Consider the following 18180-nt stretch of genomic DNA (forward strand, 5'->3'; position numbering starts at 1 on the left):
GAGAGTATATACAAACTTTAGTAAAAATCACCAGGAAGTGAACCAAATGAAGAAGAAGATTCGGAGGAATTTGATCCAGAGGAATTATTCTTTTCTGATTGATTACTTGGTTCGAATACAGATACTTGTGTTGTAGTCATCAAAGATGCAATACTAGCAGCATCTCTCAGACCAGATTTGACAACTTTTGTAGGGTCAAGAATACCACTTTCAATCATATCAACAAACTGACCAGTCTGAGCGTCAAAACCAAAGTGCTTACTTCCTTTAGAAAAGACTTTAACCAATTCTCCAACGATAACTGAACCATCAAAACCTGCATTAGAAGAAATGAGGTGGCAAGGTACCTTGCATGCATCTTGAACAATCTTAACACCCATTGCCATATCATAATTTCTAATAGGATTCGATTCATTTGATGACGATTGAGAGGGTGTTAAAGTTTTCCCAGGAGGAGGACTTTGAGAATATAATTTTCCAAGGTTTCTAGATGCCCATAACAAAGCAGAACCACCTCCTGGAACAATTCCTTGTTCTATTGCACACTTTGTGGCATTCAAAGCATCGATAAACCTATCCTTAAGCTCAGAAATCTCAGTATCAGAATATCCACCAATCTTAATTAAAGCAACTCTGCCTGTTAATCTTGCAAGTCTTTCTCGAAGCTTTTCTTTATCATAATCAGTAAGCTTTTGATTTTCCTCAATTTGCGATTTAAGTAAGGAAATAGTATCTTTTACGTCTTTAGGTGATCCTTGGCCTTGAGTAATGATTGTTTCATCTTTAGAGACTGAAATACTTTTACACTTACCAAGGAATTCTTGTATTTGATTAGAATTCATCTGATCAAGCTTTGCATTTGAGAACTCTTCTTGAATAATTTTAGCTCCAACAGAGACTGAGATATCCTCAAGTATTTGCTTCCTATGATCCCCAAACCCTGGAGCTTTTACTGCACAAACTTTTAAATTGAGTTGAAGTTTATTCAAAATCAAAGCTGTTAAAGCTTCTCCTTCAATTTCTTCAGCAATAATTAATAAAGGAGATCTGGAAGAGATACAGAATTCTAGAATTGGGAGAATAGACTTCAAAGATGATATCTTCCCTTGTGAAATCAATATATATGGATTCTCCAATTCAACTTTTTGGTACTTTTGATTTGTAATAAAGTATGGGGATATATAGCCCTTGTCAAGTTTTAACCCCTCAACAATCTCCAACTCACTTTGTGTAGTATTCCCCTCCTCAATATTAATTGTACCATGCCTACCAACTTTACTATAAGCCTGAGCAATCAAAGATCCAACAATAGAATCTCCATTTGCACTAATTGTAGCAACATTCAAAATATCATCATGAGATTTTACTGGTTGGCTTAATAAATCCAATTCATTAACCACATGCTCAACTCCAAGCTTGATTCCTCTAAGTAGGTCCATTGGATTTAATCCTGCATCAACTTTCTCACAACCTGATTTGAAAATTGCTCTTGCTAACACGGTGGCTGTAGTTGTGCCATCACCAGCCTCCTCGTTTGTTGATATTGCCACATTCTTTAATAACTGAGCACCCAAATTCACTGAGCCTTTACCAAATTGAATTGCTTTTGCAACTGTGACCCCATCTTTGGTAATCTTTGGAGCTTCCCCAAATCCTTGCTCTATAACGACATTTCGACCTCTCGGTCCCAAAGTCACTCCTACAGCATCTGCAAGGTCGTTTGCACCCTTCAACATTTCTTTCCTGGCTTTTCCTCCAAAACTAAGCTCTTTACCAGAGCTTATATAACGCATTCCGAACCTAATAGCAGCGCTTCTTAACCCTATTGAACCTTCAACTGACTTGTAAAGATTTATACCAGACCGAAGCAACATCTTCTCAAGCTATTTCTCTATGATATCTCAATTCCTTCTAATAATCAGAAAAAAACACCAAAGTTCCTCCTTTTCTTTAATTACAGGCTTCGTGATGAAAAAAAAATGTTTTTTCTGTCAAGAACTTTTCCCGCCAAAATAAATGTCATTTTACCAAAATTCGAGCATCATGCAAACATTTGTAACATTGCCAGTAAAAATGACTGCATGTGGAAATATGTCATTGCATGCAGACACGTGTAAATAATATGCAATTTCTGCTGCAATACAATAATTGTGCGAATATTTAGTGGAGCTAAGAGAAAGAGAATAGTACTTAAGATTTGAAGAATTCATATAAGAGTTTTCTAAGTAGCACACATCAAATTTAAAAATAAATAAAAGAGTAAATACATCCATATTTACAACAATTGGCTGTATAGATAAGAATAAGAGCATATTTTTGAAGATTTGAAAATAAACTAGGGGTACAAACAAATTATATATAATAAAATGAGATAGAATTAAATGATTAATTAATATAAAATTGGTCATAAAGTCAAAAATGATAATAATTGTCTCTAAATATTAAATTACAGAGTTAATAAAAGCACCAATTTTTTGGTAGTACTCTTTCTTGGGGTTTGGTCCTGGAAGATTATGGTTAGCTCCCTCAATCCACCAAGTAGTTACTGGAGGATGGAATTTATTTTCTTTCGCATTCTCAAACAACTTCTTAGAGTTTGAAATATGAATAACTTGGTCATTAGTTCCATGCAAAATAAGAATTGGAAATGGCACTTTTCGAATATTCCTATAGTTTGGAAATACATCACATGGTATATCTTTCTTATAATCTGGAGCTAAAAGAGCATTTAAACCCGAAGCTATTCCAGATTGAATAATAATTCCTCCTAAAGGGAGCCCAGACCTATTACAATCAATATTGGATTTATCAGAAGTTGTTCCTGCACCTGTATTCTTTTTCAACTTCTTCCTAAGTTTTCTAGCAAGGTGTACTGTTGGAGCTGAACCTATACTTTGTCCTAACAGAAAAATTCGATCAGTTGGAAAATTTAATTCATCTCTTGCATATTCATAAACTGCTTTGATATCTGCATAAATCCCTCTCTCTGTCGGTTTTCCTTTGGAAAGTCCATATGATCTATAATCATAAGCTAAAACATGCGCATTTAACTTTAAGCTCAAATTTACAAACCAAGGTAGCATGCTTCCAATATCTGTCGCATTTCCATGACTAAATATGAATACTGGAATCTTTTCTCTAGTACCATCTCCATTATGAACTGGGGATATACTAATACAAGAAATAGGTATCTTTGATCTGCCACTTTCCAACCAAGTACAAAAAATATCAGCCTTTCTCTCTCCAACTAACAAATCTTCCAATCTCTTTTCTATATTAGTCACAGATCTTAAGGTAATCTTTTCTAACCCAAATCTCATGCGTATATACTCCTTCTTAAACTCTATTTCGCTTCCATCTCGATCTCTCAATACTAGACCGCTCAATTTCGGAGGAAAGAATGAGAATGATGATACCACTTTTCCTCTCAAACCCAAAGCTGACAAGCAACATAATGTTGCTATTATGGGACCACTTGGAATCTTATTTTCGTTCTGAGTTTGTCCTTGCCCTTGTCCTTGTCCCTGACCTTGTGCTTGCTGTTCTGAACTGTCCAACCTATACTCCAAATTCTTTTCACTAAAATCTGTCATTTTCCTCCCTTATTCTCTCCACAAAAAAAGCTCCAAAGCAAACCAATATTGCTTTATATCCTCCAATTCTTATATACACACGCACACACACAAATTAACAGACTAAAGTCTCACTTTCTCCTTATTCTCGCCCCTTTTTAATATTTGTAATGAAAATTCTTTCAGCTTTAGTTCCTCTTCTTCTCTTTCTACAGCTCCCTCTTACTCTTCTCTTCCCTTTCTGTCTATTTCACTCTACCACTACCACTCCTTGCACCTTGTTTAATTTTAATCCACCTATTTTTTTCTCTCCTTTACATTGTCCTCCCAATTATATTATCCTTCCTTTAAAATAAAACCCGCCAAAACATGCAAAGCCCGCCCTCGGGCGCGCTCTGTGAGTTTATTCAATATTTAATTATTGCCAAAGAATAATTAATATTATGGATAATAGTGGTAAAGAAGAACATTCTGCTTTCAGCTCAGAGTTTGATGGGTTCCTCAAGGAATTAGATTTAGCCTTGAAGCAGACAGTAAAAGAACATGAAAAAGAAATTACTAAGACAAGGGTGGATCAAAAGGTTAATGATTATAATGCTTCTATAGAGCTTATATTGAACAAGGCGAAAAAAATCTTAGATTCCATAGAATCCTAGAAAGGATGAAGTATATATTTTATTCAGTTGTAAATCATCCTCTCGTTAATTTTGATAAAATTTTACAAAAAGGAACTATAGAAAACAAAAGATTAATTAGTCTAATTGTTATATATACGTATAAATATATATATTTTATTACTACAAAAATATTCATTATTAAAATAATTGTCCAGTTCTCTAATTAAAAAGCTTATTAAGTTAAATAAAGAATTAGGTATTCCATTGATTCATTGATTCATTTCATTTCTCTTATACCTTTGTAAATTCATATGAGTTGCAGATGATATTAAAATAGATCATCAGTTGCAGCTCTAGCAATATCGACCATAAAGAAGTTCCTAGTAGCTTCGTGTAGTTTATGATCAAATACTATAGAAGTTTGTTTCTTATCTTGTTTTAGCTTCTGGGAATGGCTTCTTTGCGTCTTTTTTCTTGGGATTCTCCGAATTTTAACAATTGACTCTGTTTCAGTTATATTCTGGAAGGAGGTATCTGTTCCTGAAGGACAGATAAATTTGGAATAACTTCTAGGTATTCCTGGTCTATATAGTATTTCTAAGGAATTGACAGAATAAGAAGATTTTGAAGATGAGGAGTCAAATTCCAAAATGCCAGATGAATCTCCCTTGGATATGGTCTTTGTTTCTGAATCAAGAGTTGAATTGGGTGATAATGAACCATTCTCGGAAAATTCGGATGATCTTCTACAAACTCCAAGTCTATATGAGAATAATGCATTGCTATTGGAAAATAAATCAATGTTTGATGGTCCAAATTCTAAACTGCTTGTATCGGAAGCGATTACTGGTGCTAAAGATGATATATTCGTGGGAGATGAGTTGGGTCTTACTTCAAGAAGCATCATTTCATACTCCATTGTGAGGTCAGAACAACGCTCAGAAGAGTAAAATGGCTTTCTAATAATAGAATTGGTATTGGAGAATGCATGTAGACTTGAACCTGGCACATTATCAAGACACCATAGAGATCCTAATACTTCTTCCATATAAAGATTGAAATGTTTGATTAAAGGTTGCTGATTCCAAGTAAGGATATCATCATAATTGGCAGTACGGCCAATAATCTCTGTAATATCTTTAACTGATAGAAACTCTACCCGTTTTAGGGTATTCTTTGGTAAGAATTTGATATTCGTTAAGTATTTGTTGCATTCTTTGTCAAATTCTGATTGGCTCATAAGCTTACAAGCTGCAACAATATTAGCACATTGCGCCAATCTACCAGAATCTTTAATATGAGGTCCAATAACTCTTAACCATGTGGATCGAACATTTCTGATAGGATCAGAAGCAAGTAATATGAGAGGATTAAGGAAATAGGCATAAAAGAATCCTCTAGGAATATCTCTAATAAAGCGATCACACATTTGTATAAACTCTTGTCTATGATGGTATTTGGTTGAGATTGCAAATGTTTTAAGGATACACCAAATTAGAGCTAATTCATTGAATAACTTACAGTTACCATTTTCTCCGTCTAGAGAAAACAATACTCGAAGTTTCTCTGAAAATTTGGGGTAAGTATCATTAAAATTTGCATTTGTGATTTGGACCTGATTATAATTATTATTGCTAATAAATCCATTAAATCCATTGATAATTTCAGAATTAGTAGCAGAACCAGTAATTTCTCCATTTCCCTTTCTTAAAGCCTTAGATGAACTTGGGGAGAAGTTATAAATAGATGAATATATTATGGACGAGTTTTGTTTATGAATATATAGCGGTTGGAAACTCTTATATAGGATATCATTAACATCTTTATTTTGCTTTTCAGAGCCACTGATTGAAGAAGAAAGATCTTTGTTCTCCTCTTTTGATTCAAAGGATTTAGAGTTTCCAGTCACATTCACAGTGGTCACGGAGCAAGAGGTATCAATAGGATTGGAAGAGGAAGGAGTTGGTGAGGAAGCTGAAGTAGATGAAGATGACGTGGAAACTGATGAAATAACCTGAATATCTTTTTTAGGGCCAGAAGTGGATTCTGGAGAATGAATTGGATTCGGAAGATCGTGGACATTACCCCCATTTTGGAAGAAGTGCCAAAGGAACGGTGAAGATATTCTTAAAAGAGAGGAAATACTGTTTATAGCAGTTTTTCTAACTTCAGAAACTGGATCAAGAAGTAGCGAAAAAGCTACCGGGGATAAGTATTCTTGAGCAAATCTTCCAGTAAAAAGCTCCTGGGAAGTCTCTGAATGTCTCCTAATTTCCATATTCCTTAAGTGGAGATCTATACAAATCTTTCTGATCTGGTTAGCTAAGATATTTCTGCATCTCCAGTCAATTCGGCAAGAATTAAGTAGGTCAGGGAACTTTTTAATGAGTGGTTCCACGTGTTCCTTATGAGGAAGGCATTTAATTATGTCTGAAAGACAGCCAAATATGGCTCTTTTTACATAGATGTCGCTATCATCCAATAGTTTCCCAATGATATCATGCAAGAATGGTAGAATATCTGTACGAAGATGACAGCCTTTGGAACATGGAAGCTTGAAGGGGGAGCCTATTAGAAGACATTTGGCAGGTTCTTGATTAATATTGTTAAAGAACATGTCAGCTCCCTTTTCAATAGTGTTACAAAACTCTTTTTCTTTCTTAATCTCTGCACTACTTTTCTCGCTTCTCTCCTTGTCCATTGTACCGCTTTTACTCATGTTGGATGAATCTGATAAAGGAATATTCTGCAACAAGGAAGTGGAGCGAATAAGATGAGAATGAGATCTATCTCCACAAGAAAGTGCAGTTGCTAGAATTAAAGACATAGAAGCGGCAATTGGAAGCCTTACTGAATAATGAGGGCTCTCAACAAGATGAGCCAAAAGCTTAGAAAACTCAGGCCAGCTGTTGGGGCCCATACGTGAGAACACGGAGGCGAAGCTATAAGAGCAAAAGTAAGATGGTCCATTGAACTCAAGCTCTCTAAATGTTAGCCCCAAATTACTCCCAAATGGAAGCAAAGAAATCTCCTCATGCTTTGTTTGAATATCCATTGTCGCAGATGACTTTCTGCTGCCAAATTTCTCTATATGGTCTCTAGAAGCCTGATCATCCTCTTCTGTGCCCTGTCTATTGCAAACCTGACTATCCTCATCCGTTTTAGAGACCTTGGAATCAATATCTGAGATCACTATATTCTCATCTGCTTCAGAAGACACTCCCATAGCCAAATATATATCAAGAATCTCCCTTGGGACACATTCTGGGTCCCTAAATAAAGTAATTAAAGGGCCAACCTGTTTGTTTATATCGTTGATAAGGTCTTTATCAGATATATTCCTCAAAATCTCAATTAGGAAAGTAGAAAAATCGCTGCTATCAATAGTTTTTATGCTGCTGAAGATGCCAATAATCACTTTTACTGCACATTTCCTAACTGCTTTCGAGTCATATAGTAATAAACGCTTGAAAACTGTAAATAGCTCTGAAAAGCTCTGAGTAATTCGAATTACCTCACAAAGATTCATAACTGTAAACATTCGGACTCTCTCACTGTGATCATCTGCTAAACATTTAATTTGAGGAACTATAAATTGCATGCAAATATCTTTGCCCATATACTCAGCTAAACCATTCAACATCCAAGATGCTAAACATCTCGAGTCCTCATTATCTAAGTCATTCGCAAGAGCCAAACTAATAGATAAAATGGAATGAACTCTATCTGAATGCCTTAAATGGGAACATAATGTTATACCAACATGGCAAGCAGCCTCTTTAATAGAAATGCTTGTATTTTGAATATCACCCTTCAAAACATCCTTTATTATTGGAATAATAGTCGATAAAACCACATTGTAACCTTTTTCCAAATCAGATTGTACCAAAAACCCAACTAAATCACCCAAAATACTCAATACTCCTCGCCTTACATCCTCGTCGTTGTCTTTAATTAACCTCCCTAATATTGGTAACAAAGTACTCGTCGCCTTGGAATACCCAACATCGTGGCAAATATCTATAAACTCTCTAATCAAAACCAACCGTTGTAGAACAACCTTCGAATTTGAATACTTTATAGCTCTATCTAATGGAGAATAACTTTCTGTTGCACTCCTTAGTAAAGATCTATCGTAGCTCAGTCGCTCCATTGAAGAAGCCGACGAACTGGCTACTGAGAATTTTGCCATATGCCTAACAGTTTGAGTTCTTCATCTTTTTTCTCGTTAATTTTAGAGCTATTTGATCATTCACGCTCAATTTGTAGCTTTCTGCAAAAATTTACCCTTATTTCCTTCTCTTCTACTCTCCACTGTCTTGGATAAAAGACCCGCCCAAGAATTAAGCCTTAAAAACTTGCCAAGTGTTCCCAATATGTACACATAAAAAATATATATATATTTATTATATTGATTCCAAATAATTCCCAGTTTTTCAATCTTTAGAAGCCAGAGCTGGGATACTCTACCAATTTTTTCACAGCTTTCTTTCCCAAAATTGGTCAAATTCAAATTTGGTATTTTAGTTTTTTTTTTACTGTCGGCCGCTTATTTTTCTATACTATTGGTTAAAGGCCTTCCTTGGCTTCTAAGCTTAATTTTTCTAAATACTTCAATATTGAAATTTTCTTTTATCAAGAACCTCCGTAATTCTTACTTTTGAGGGTAAAGGCTACTTTGAATAACTGCCAATTCCAATTTTTTCAAATTACTCCGTAAAGCCTCTTAATTTGCTTGTATATTATAATTTGTCAATGCATGCTATTTCTGGCCCAAATGCATGCACACTAAAATCCGAGCTTAATTCCCGCTTGCATGCAATGCAGATTCTAAAATTCGAGCATCCAGCTGACTGTATTTATATGAATGGCGTGGATAATCGACACTTTGGAGTTGGTCTTTACTGCCTTGAGGATGCAGAGTCTCAACACAGAATTGGGGGAATCAATATATATGACATCCAGTCAGTTCTGGAGATTCATGATGGCCACCCAAATTATTCCTCTAAAACTGCAGAAAATGTAGAGCACAAACCCAAAATGTATATCAATGCAGAATCAGGAGTCGTTAATTTTGAATGGGACCCTAAAGATGTAAACCTTAACAATCCGGACTTTACCCACATTACTTGTCTCTGTTCAGATAAGAGCCTTAAACTATTTAGAATAGACTCAGATTTTTGCAGCTATAAGCTTCTTAATTCTGTTAGGTCTGAAAATATAGACAATAACAACCATATAATTGGACTAGACCTGTCTTGTATTTATTCTAATGGTACCAGGTAAGCTAATATAGGTTGGAGAAAAAGGGGAAAGAGAAAAAACCTTTTTTTTCATCCTAAATTTCCATCCTAATTTCTATATCTCTTGAATAACCTAACTCCTTTGAATCTTTGAATTCTAATTTTAGAAAAACCTGCTATAGCATTTCAGACGGAAGAGTTTTCATTATTAGAAACTCTGAAATCATTGAAAACGAATTCTATGCTCATCCAAATACTGAAGTATGGACAGTGTCATTTCTTGATCCAGAGGGAAATCTCCTGGCAACAGGAGCTGACGATTGCTCTTTATCTTTATGGGATCTCAGAACAAGTTGTATTGATGAGCCAATAATGAAGAACAAGAAATCCCATTCTATGGGTGTAACTTGTATCCAAAAGTCGAATAGAAATCATCAATTTTGGTCAGGAAGTTACGACGAAACCCTTAGATTCTGGGATTTTAGGATGATAAACTCTCCTATTTATGAGCACAAAACTAATGGAGGAATTTGGAGAATTAACCAATTTGAAGATTACCTTGGAATGGCACAATGTTATTATGGTCTTGAATACTTGAAATTAGATCCAAATTTGAATGTTGAAAAACAATATATTTCTGTCCCAAACGATTCAGAAAGTCAATTTTCTCACAATTCCATAGTATATGGAATTGACACATTTAGAATGAATAACACACTTTTTGGTTTTAGTTGTAGTTTCTACGATAAAACTGCACTTATCTTCCAAATTCTGGAAGAATAATGCATATTCACACAATGAATATCTTCATCATTTCATTTCCTTCAACTCATTTCATATAAACATCGCTTCCTGAATTTTTCTTATTCACTTATCTTGGGCTGAATTATTTGATTAAATCTTATATATAATTGATTTATATTTAACTCTGACTTTGGCGCCAAAATGGTCCGGTATTAATAGAAATTACAAAGAATATTAAAATTACCAAGGTAGACAAAATTTGCTAGTACAAAAAGTTTGACTAAAAAGAGAGAGGAAAATGGGTTCAAGCGATAAGGAACTTTCTGCTCTCAGAAGTAACATTAAGGAAAAGGGAGAATTTAGTTATTATTATGCTCACAAGAACAATTCTCAAGACCTCAAGGATGCAAAGATCTTTGAAGGACCAGGAATAGTAACGGGAGGACAGCCAATTTTGCTGCATAAAGATGATGAAAAAGAGCCTGTCTCTGACAAGCCTCGAAGTGTTCAGATTAAAAAGTATTCATGGTCAGACTGTGGAGAAAGTATTGAGATTTATATAAGCTTACAGGATCTAGCCGAATTGATATCCAGTAAATCACCTCTTGAAATAGCAGGGAAACCAAATTTGGAAGTAACAAATAATACAATTTCATTGGAAGTTTTATCTGAAAATACTAACTTCCTTTTTAAAATTGCAAACCTTTCTAACCCTATAGACTCACAACTTTCTAGAGTCAAAGTTTCAGCTAAAAGAATAACAATTATCTGTTTCAAAGAAGACTCTGAGTTGAAGTGGAACTCCCTTTGTAGGCCAATGTTATAATTTTAAGTTTTGGATTAAATAAGTTACATTAATTTTCTAAATTGATTATTTCTTTTTCTTTTATTAGTTCCTTGCCTTTTCCTCCCTCCTGACTTATTCTTGATTATATTGTGTCAACAAAGATCTTTATGGAATTATTGATCATACTAATAAGTACTTCAAAACTAATATATATTTTTTCCATCCTCAATGTTTAAGCTACTTAGAGTCTTTTGTTGTATAGGTATTCTTTTCAATCTCGCTCTAATTAATTGAGTAAAAATTTGAATAAATAAATTAATAAACATCTTTAAAAAAACTTACCCGCATGTTGAACAGATTGGAGCTTTAAATCTTGAACAAAATATTGATAAGCAAGATGAGCATACATATCCTATTTCAATTTTCTGATGATGACAGAAACATACAGCCAAACCTGTCTGCTTTGTTTTATTAATAGAAATAAAAATCTCCTCACGTGCCTGAATAGAAGGTAATAAATGAAAAATCAAAAAAGGAGTCAATCCCTGATCCAACCAATGATGATCCTCCTTATTTATTTCAATGTTACTCTCTGCCAAAGAGTCTACAATTTGAGAATACTTTAAATTTAAACCATTACATATATCAACTAAATTATTCAATAAAGGAGATGGATTCCTTGTAACACTCACAACATCAATCACCACATCCTGATTCAAAATATTACAATTAATTCAATGTTTAATAATATATGAATAAATAACTTACCAATTTTTGTGATGCAAACCCACAATTCAGCAAAGATACATACTGAGAAATATATTCATCTTTATTTGAAGCATCTAACAGTATAATACGATCTTTTTCTGACCTATTATATCCAAACTTCTTTCTTGTACTATTAATCTTACACAAACACTTTGAAATGGTTGGGCTCATCTTCATCTCGCCCAATGAAATTCTTTCTGAAATCTCCTCTAACATCTTTGGCATTATCTCAAATTGTAACTCCTTTGTCAAGCCAGATATAAAACCATCAAACAACAAATTCTCGCCTTTTGAGTCGCATAGATATATATTCAGCTTCTTTTTCTGACCAGTACTAAGATTATATAGCCTTGTGAATTGAAATATTGAATTCAGTACGCATTCTCCCGAAACCAATAAGTTACTTTGAGCATTTGATTGACTTTCTCCAGTATCCTCATATCTAAATAAACTTCTTGAATCCAGAATTATATATAAAGTCCCCTCCATAGCCTACTTTTTCATTTATCGTTACTTTGAAATTACCACTTTAATTCCAAATTGGCGCCAACATTGGAATGATTTTTGTGATCTCAAGACTATTCTAACTTGAATATTTTCATGATTTATCACTATAATATTCGCTACTATCATCTTCCTTAATATGTTCTAGCTGACTAAACAGTTCACTTGCATTGCTTGGCTTTGGATTATATATTGATCTAGAAGTAAGTTTTTCCCTTGATTCAATCAAAGGTGACTGTTCATTCTCATCAAGTTCATTATCTTGACTGTATCCTGCATCTCTCAACTCACTGCTAAGACTTTTGTACTTAGAATAACTGTTTCTGGGACTTCTACTGATGAGTGAAATTGGCTTCCTTAGTGAGGGCAAATTGATTCCATAATTATAATCTGTAAATGTATGCATTGTTTGTAATCTATTACTAACTAATTTATTAATTCCTTGTTCCATTGCATCACTCTTGTTACTAAATCTCTGCATCTCTGTTACATTAATACTTTGAGAATCACTAGTAATACCATTATCTTCTGAAGCCATTTGCAGAATTTCGACCATGTACATTCTTAATTGCTCGGATGAAAGACTTGCATAAGTTGGAAGTAGAGTTCCAACTCCTTGTACAAAATGAGTTCTTACTTGTGTTTCATCAAAACCACTAACTAGTTCCATTATATCTCTTGTTGGCACAATTTTATCATTAAGACTTTGTACAATCATCAGACTTTGAAATCTTTCAGGCTCTAATTCCATTCTACTAAACGTAAATCTTCTAAAGTTTATGATAGATGGAGAAAACATTATCACAGGAACTTTGCTTATCCTTGAGTTTACCTTGCTCACGCTAACTGCTGAAAAATCTGACGTCATAATTATCTCAGGCTTGAAGGCCAATATATTCTTTTCTATTATATCTTTTGCAACATTTGCACAACGCTTCAATACTATTATCCCAGTTATTCTATACCCTACAATGATTAGAAAAGCCTTTGATTTTTTTTTGTTTTTTTAATCTTAATCAAATTGAAAATATTTTAAACTTACCATTAAGATTGGTAACACAATCTTCAATCCAAGATTAAAAGATACCAAGAATTCAACTATTCTGTATTATAAGAAATATAATTAAATTGTTTTTTTCCTAAATTTATTTAATTTAAAACTTACATTAATACTATAAAAATCAGCAATGATATAGCAACATATGAAGTCTTGGACCTTATTATTAAAGTTTGATACCTCAAATCTGGAGACCGAATGTATGAAACTCCAACAATCTCCTCTACTTGCTTCTTTCTATATGACTTATAATTATCATAGAATCTGCAAAAAAAAAAAATCATTATTATTATTAGAAAATAAGAAAATATTTCTATCATATATTATTGAATTTAATCAACTTCAAACTCACCCATGAAGATATAATACTCGAATCCCATTCAAATTATCCATTATTCTCGCTATCTCAGTATATTATTCACACTAATTATCCTAAAAACTTTACTATTTCTTGGCATTCCAATTCTTAAACTCGATAAAATCCGAAACTTCAACATAATCCTCTTCTTTTTTATGACTCTATTTTTCCATCAACTACTTTTCACAAGTGCCACAAATTTGCAATGCATGCAGCCCCCTTTGCATGTTTCCCTTTTGACTGCTATGCCGTCATTCATGCAATGACATAAGTTTTGCCGCCATACGTGGCAGTGTATGTAAACCTCCCACATGCACAAAGAATAAACTACATTTGAGAAAATAATAAGAAGAAAATTATTCAATATACTATACTGGGAATCTATGTACTAAATGAGAGTTGCTAATCAATATAAGATGGATGACTCATCTTTTGTGCAATTCTTATAACTAGAAACTCAATAGTGAAAATTATTGATAAAATGGGGTTGCTTCACAACAGAACTTTCAACCCCAACAAACTTATGGCCATTGTTTGTATAACTTAGAGTGGCTGCAGAGGAGGTATTCACCTGTTGTTGGTTTCTTAATGATGCAGCAAACTCGTTATTATAAACTGAATTGTTATCAGAAGACCCTGACAAAAACTGACTGTTTAGCATTAGTTTATGTTGTTGTCCGTCGTTTTTAAAGAACTTGTGACCTATTGGAGGATTTGCAGGCCTTAGAGACGTCCCAACTGACTTATAATAGCTTCTCTGGGATTCTGCTAAGTCTTCAGAAACTGGACTCTGACCGCCACTATAATTATTAAAATGTGTAGCATGTGAAACATTGTGAATATTTATCTGATTACTACTATTTATGTTTGCCATTGAACTCTTTCCCATACCAATACTTTGTTTTCCAACTTCACAATATTGTTTCTCATCTTCTATGAAAGTTTGGTGAGAGCTCACATTGTTAGGTATAATATTTGATTTGATTATAGCAATTACCTGAGGATGCCATAGAATTGGAAAGTTATTATGGAAACAAAATAAAAGCTGTTGAATACAATCTGGGTGAAACAAAGCCTTCTTAATACTCCACCTTGTATTTGGGTTGGGGTCAGTAAACCCAATAAAGATCTCCCACATGAAGTACTGGCTCTGCTTTAATTGAGTATTCCCTTTTTGTTTTCCTTTACTCAGAATCTTATTATTAAAATCACTTCTGATTAGTTCCACTACTTTTAGAATATAAGGAGCTGCTTCTGTAACATCCAATCCTTTCTGTCTGCAAATAAACCTACCAGTGAGAAACAACAATAAGTTCATTCCAACTGCATAGTTGTCTATCTTTTCGGTTAAAGGACCTTTAAATGTCAATACTTCCGGGGGATTAATTTCAAGTGTTCCTGGCCATTCTGAGGGGCTCAAATGTAACTTCTTCGTTTGTTCACTCCACCCAAAATCACCTATTACTATTGTTTTATTTGAATATCTTAAAATATTCGTTGGTTTCAAGTCTCTATGTACTACCCCCTTGTCTTGGAAGTATAATACGCTCTGAATTAGTTGAATAAAGTGCTGGAAGGCTTCCAATTCGCTTACACAACAGTTCTCACGCCAAATAGTACCATCATCTACATAATCTTGAACTAATAGGCTTCCTTCTGGGCCTACTACGATCTTGTGCAGCCTAACTACACCTGGACATTGGCTTACTATGAGATTCTTTATTTCTGACTGAAACATTCTCTCAATCCTTTCTACTGTATCTGAAGGATAAGTATGAGGTTCTAATAGTTTTCCTGCATATTTCTTCCCCGTTATTTTATCTTTCAAAAGCCAAACTTTAGCATAAGTCCCAGTTCCTATCATTTCAAGTCTTTCATATGAACTATAAACGCTTGTATATCTTTCATCAATTATTCTTTCCCAATTTGGAATCTTTTTATACCAATCTGCTTCAGTAAATCCTCCCAAGTTCACCTTCTTGTAGTTTGTTTGGTTCAATGAGCTTTGAGATCCACTTTTGCTACTCAATTTAGTGTTCTTATCTACAATTCTGGTATCATATTCATGATCTCTTTTCTCAGTAAATTCTTCACTTATTTGACGTTTATTAGTTTCTAACTGTTGAATTACTCTTGGGGTTTCTGAAATCTCCATGTTTCTGTCAACATAGCTCCCTTCCATTACTCCAACGCTTTTTTTATATTCTGATATATTTTGTCTGATTAAGTTTCCATTTCTTCCTAATATATCATTTCTATTGTTCCCTGTAAATTCCATCTCTTCTCCATGTTGTAGAAACTTTTTATCAGAATAACCAGAATTAAAGTTATGCTTGAATCTAGGTGTTGAACTTTCATTCCTCATACCATCAGTACCTCCATTATTGATATCCCAAGTGTGTCTGTTCGGAGTGTCATAAATCCTTGTGTTCCCTGATATATTACACCCTTCGTGAATAGTATACATGATAACATAATCCAGCAATCCCTAAATCTCCAAATATTCACCAAATAATTGCTTCTCCTATGTCTGATAACACACTCCTATTATTATCGTAATTAATCTCTGATAGACTCTGGTATATACCACATTCAAGCTTATTGACAATTTGATGTACTTCAAGCCTTAAATCTGTATATATTTCTTCTAATTTTAACCAAATTCCATCAAATAAATTACAAAAAAAGAGTTCTCAATCTCCAAAAGAGCTGGTAAACTCCTTATTTCCTGAATACCTCCTTCACTTGTGTGTCCCCAATTTTCCTATTTTTATTGCACCCTCCATACCCGTCATGTGTGACGGGTATGTATTTGCACGCCTGTCACTCTAAAATACCCGTACGGATGAGATACATTTCAAATCATTCCAATAACTCACATTTGTCTACTTAATTATGAAAGAATTCTCACCTTTTTCGAAAACATCACCTAATATCCAAATAACCCATTTTACTTAAGATTCCGAAATTTGAAGTTTTTTTTATTTGCATGTTTTGCCCGCCAAAACTTTATTCCTTTTTAATTTTGACAGAGTGATTATTAAGTCTTTTAATTAAAATAACAATAAGGAAAGGAATAAAAACGAGGAAAGAAATTAGGAAAGTTCCTGAAAATGTGATGATATGTGACTTGATTCTGTAATATGCTTGAAATTTGTAGTTGAGTAGAAGATGTTCAGGAATATAGTAGGAACTCATATTATACACTAATACTGGTCTAGGCTTCAAAATATCGAGCCAACCAAAATAATGATCCAACTCATCATTTTGTATAAGAGATGGGATATTGTTATTCTTTGGGAAATCTATAGAAATGTCAGAGGAGCCAGTTGGGAATCTGATTTGTGTGTTGACATTCTCTGAGTATATTCCTTTAGCTGAAGGAATCATAGTAAGATTAAGCATGTATAGCTTTAGACTTTGATCGTAGAAAACAACAGTTTCTAGAGGGAGATTGTATTCCACAATGTAGTCAAACTGCCATCCACCCATTAAAGGTGATCTGGGTTGGATTTGGAGCATTGTGTGAGAGGCCCCAACTCTCCAAGCATTTGAGTATGAAATATTTCCAATCTGGTCATAGTATTCCAGTCCAACAGCTCTATATGGAAGAACATGATCTACAAATAGACAAACATGTGTGTTATGAGGTAGTACTGTTCCTGGATTTCTCATCCTAGCAAAACCTTGCCCTGAAAGGATCATAATTTCCTTTCTGTGGAATTCTCCTTTGTTATGAGCTGCCATATTTATTCCTGAGTATTCTTCTTTAACCTTAACATTTCCCCAGTGGGAAATTTCAATGATTCTGGAGACTGAGTCAAAGTAAACAAGATGATTGTTTAATGAAAAATGAACCAAAAACTTATCACCTTGTTTGTCCTGGCTCACCAAATGGACTACCTTGTTTTCTTGTCGCTTCATATTTGTTGGTATTACTCTCTCTATAATTGTTCCTGCCAAAAACTGAATTACTATCTTTTCTTTAGTAACTTTGTACTTGTTTCTAAGCCTGAGTTCATCCTCAAACACCAAAAGCTGGTTTTCTCCAAGTCTTATAGCTTTTGGTAAAGCAGAGTAAGGATTTCCCATATGATATTCTATAAATATGGTCCTCTCATTATCTGAAAGATGACCAACTTCTATCTTAAATGACTTTTCTGCTTCAATTTTTTCAACTTTAAAGTTATTAGAACTAATAGAGGAAGTTCCTGCTGAGATGAATCCAATTCTTGAAAATTGGTCTTCTGGAAGAGCAAAAACGTATTCAAAACTAGAAATCTCGTCTTTAATACTTTTAAGTTTCACTTCCATAACTACCTTGGCAACCCTCTTTGTCAAGTAAAAAGTTCTGGTAACTTGTGTTGAAACTAGTTCATCTAAGTTTCCTTCTCCTCCAATAACTATTGAGATCCAGCTGAATAATACCAAAATACTTAAAAAATACATCTTAATTCCGCTCATTTTGAGCATTATTGAGATTCTTTGACTTTTAAAAAACTCTATTTAGACTTTTTTTTACCCCTCTTT

The 18180-nt window shown here is 33.9% G+C and overlaps 11 protein-coding genes across 11 annotated transcripts; 3 read left to right on the forward strand and 8 right to left on the reverse strand.

The window, feature by feature from the left end:
• Nucleotides 1-17: 17 nt before the first annotated feature.
• Nucleotides 18-1874, reverse strand: cgd6_4970 (Hsp60; GroEL-like chaperone (ATpase), predicted mitochondrial; the record flags this gene model as incomplete). The annotated part of the gene is made up of 1 exon (XM_627821.1): nucleotides 18-1874. One exon carries the CDS (start codon nucleotides 1872-1874, stop codon nucleotides 18-20), a length of 1857 nt encoding a protein of 618 aa, XP_627821.1.
• Nucleotides 1875-2024: 150 nt separating this feature from the next.
• Nucleotides 2025-2408, reverse strand: cgd6_4980 (hypothetical protein; the record flags this gene model as incomplete). The annotated part of the gene is made up of 1 exon (XM_627822.1): nucleotides 2025-2408. One exon carries the CDS (start codon nucleotides 2406-2408, stop codon nucleotides 2025-2027), a length of 384 nt encoding a protein of 127 aa, XP_627822.1.
• A 33-nt stretch (nucleotides 2409-2441) lies between these two features.
• On the reverse strand, nucleotides 2442-3593 carry cgd6_4990 (predicted peptidase of the alpha/beta-hydrolase fold; the record flags this gene model as incomplete). The annotated part of the gene is made up of 1 exon (XM_627823.1): nucleotides 2442-3593. The coding sequence occupies one exon, from the start codon at nucleotides 3591-3593 to the stop codon at nucleotides 2442-2444; it is 1152 nt and encodes a 383-aa protein (XP_627823.1).
• Nucleotides 3594-4517: 924 nt separating this feature from the next.
• cgd6_5000 (phosphoprotein phosphatase 2A 65K regulatory chain-like with HEAT repeats) lies at nucleotides 4518-8381 on the reverse strand (the record flags this gene model as incomplete). Its single annotated transcript, XM_627824.1, has 1 exon — nucleotides 4518-8381. The coding sequence occupies one exon, from the start codon at nucleotides 8379-8381 to the stop codon at nucleotides 4518-4520; it is 3864 nt and encodes a 1287-aa protein (XP_627824.1).
• A 563-nt stretch (nucleotides 8382-8944) lies between these two features.
• Nucleotides 8945-9475, forward strand: cgd6_5010 (hypothetical protein; the record flags this gene model as incomplete). Its single annotated transcript, XM_627825.1, has 1 exon — nucleotides 8945-9475. The coding sequence occupies one exon, from the start codon at nucleotides 8945-8947 to the stop codon at nucleotides 9473-9475; it is 531 nt and encodes a 176-aa protein (XP_627825.1).
• Nucleotides 9476-9564: 89 nt separating this feature from the next.
• cgd6_5020 (protein with WD40 repeats) lies at nucleotides 9565-10215 on the forward strand (the record flags this gene model as incomplete). Its single annotated transcript, XM_627826.1, has 1 exon — nucleotides 9565-10215. A coding segment is annotated over one exon (651 nt), but the record flags the coding sequence as incomplete, so codon positions are not given.
• Nucleotides 10216-10474: 259 nt separating this feature from the next.
• Nucleotides 10475-11002, forward strand: cgd6_5030 (hypothetical protein; the record flags this gene model as incomplete). Its single annotated transcript, XM_627827.1, has 1 exon — nucleotides 10475-11002. The coding sequence occupies one exon, from the start codon at nucleotides 10475-10477 to the stop codon at nucleotides 11000-11002; it is 528 nt and encodes a 175-aa protein (XP_627827.1).
• A 299-nt stretch (nucleotides 11003-11301) lies between these two features.
• cgd6_5040 (transcription factor, putative) lies at nucleotides 11302-12220 on the reverse strand (the record flags this gene model as incomplete). The annotated part of the gene is made up of 2 exons (XM_001388319.1): nucleotides 11302-11673; nucleotides 11732-12220. The coding sequence occupies 2 exons, from the start codon at nucleotides 12218-12220 to the stop codon at nucleotides 11302-11304; spliced, it is 861 nt and encodes a 286-aa protein (XP_001388356.1).
• Nucleotides 12221-12329: 109 nt separating this feature from the next.
• Nucleotides 12330-13103, reverse strand: cgd6_5050 (hypothetical protein; the record flags this gene model as incomplete). The annotated part of the gene is made up of 1 exon (XM_627828.1): nucleotides 12330-13103. The coding sequence occupies one exon, from the start codon at nucleotides 13101-13103 to the stop codon at nucleotides 12330-12332; it is 774 nt and encodes a 257-aa protein (XP_627828.1).
• Nucleotides 13104-14107: 1004 nt separating this feature from the next.
• On the reverse strand, nucleotides 14108-16117 carry cgd6_5060 (Ser/Thr protein kinase; the record flags this gene model as incomplete). Its single annotated transcript, XM_627829.1, has 1 exon — nucleotides 14108-16117. One exon carries the CDS (start codon nucleotides 16115-16117, stop codon nucleotides 14108-14110), a length of 2010 nt encoding a protein of 669 aa, XP_627829.1.
• A 542-nt stretch (nucleotides 16118-16659) lies between these two features.
• cgd6_5070 (ribophorin I -like, putative dolichyl-diphosphooligosaccharide--protein glycosyltransferase 67kDa subunit precursor, signal peptide plus transmembrane domain at C-terminus) lies at nucleotides 16660-18123 on the reverse strand (the record flags this gene model as incomplete). Its single annotated transcript, XM_627830.1, has 1 exon — nucleotides 16660-18123. The coding sequence occupies one exon, from the start codon at nucleotides 18121-18123 to the stop codon at nucleotides 16660-16662; it is 1464 nt and encodes a 487-aa protein (XP_627830.1).
• Between the last annotated feature and the right edge of the window lie 57 nt (nucleotides 18124-18180).

This window comes from Cryptosporidium parvum, chromosome 6 (assembly GCF_000165345.1).
Source record: "Cryptosporidium parvum Iowa II chromosome 6, whole genome shotgun sequence".
Taxonomy (NCBI): Eukaryota; Apicomplexa; class Conoidasida; order Eucoccidiorida; family Cryptosporidiidae; genus Cryptosporidium; species Cryptosporidium parvum.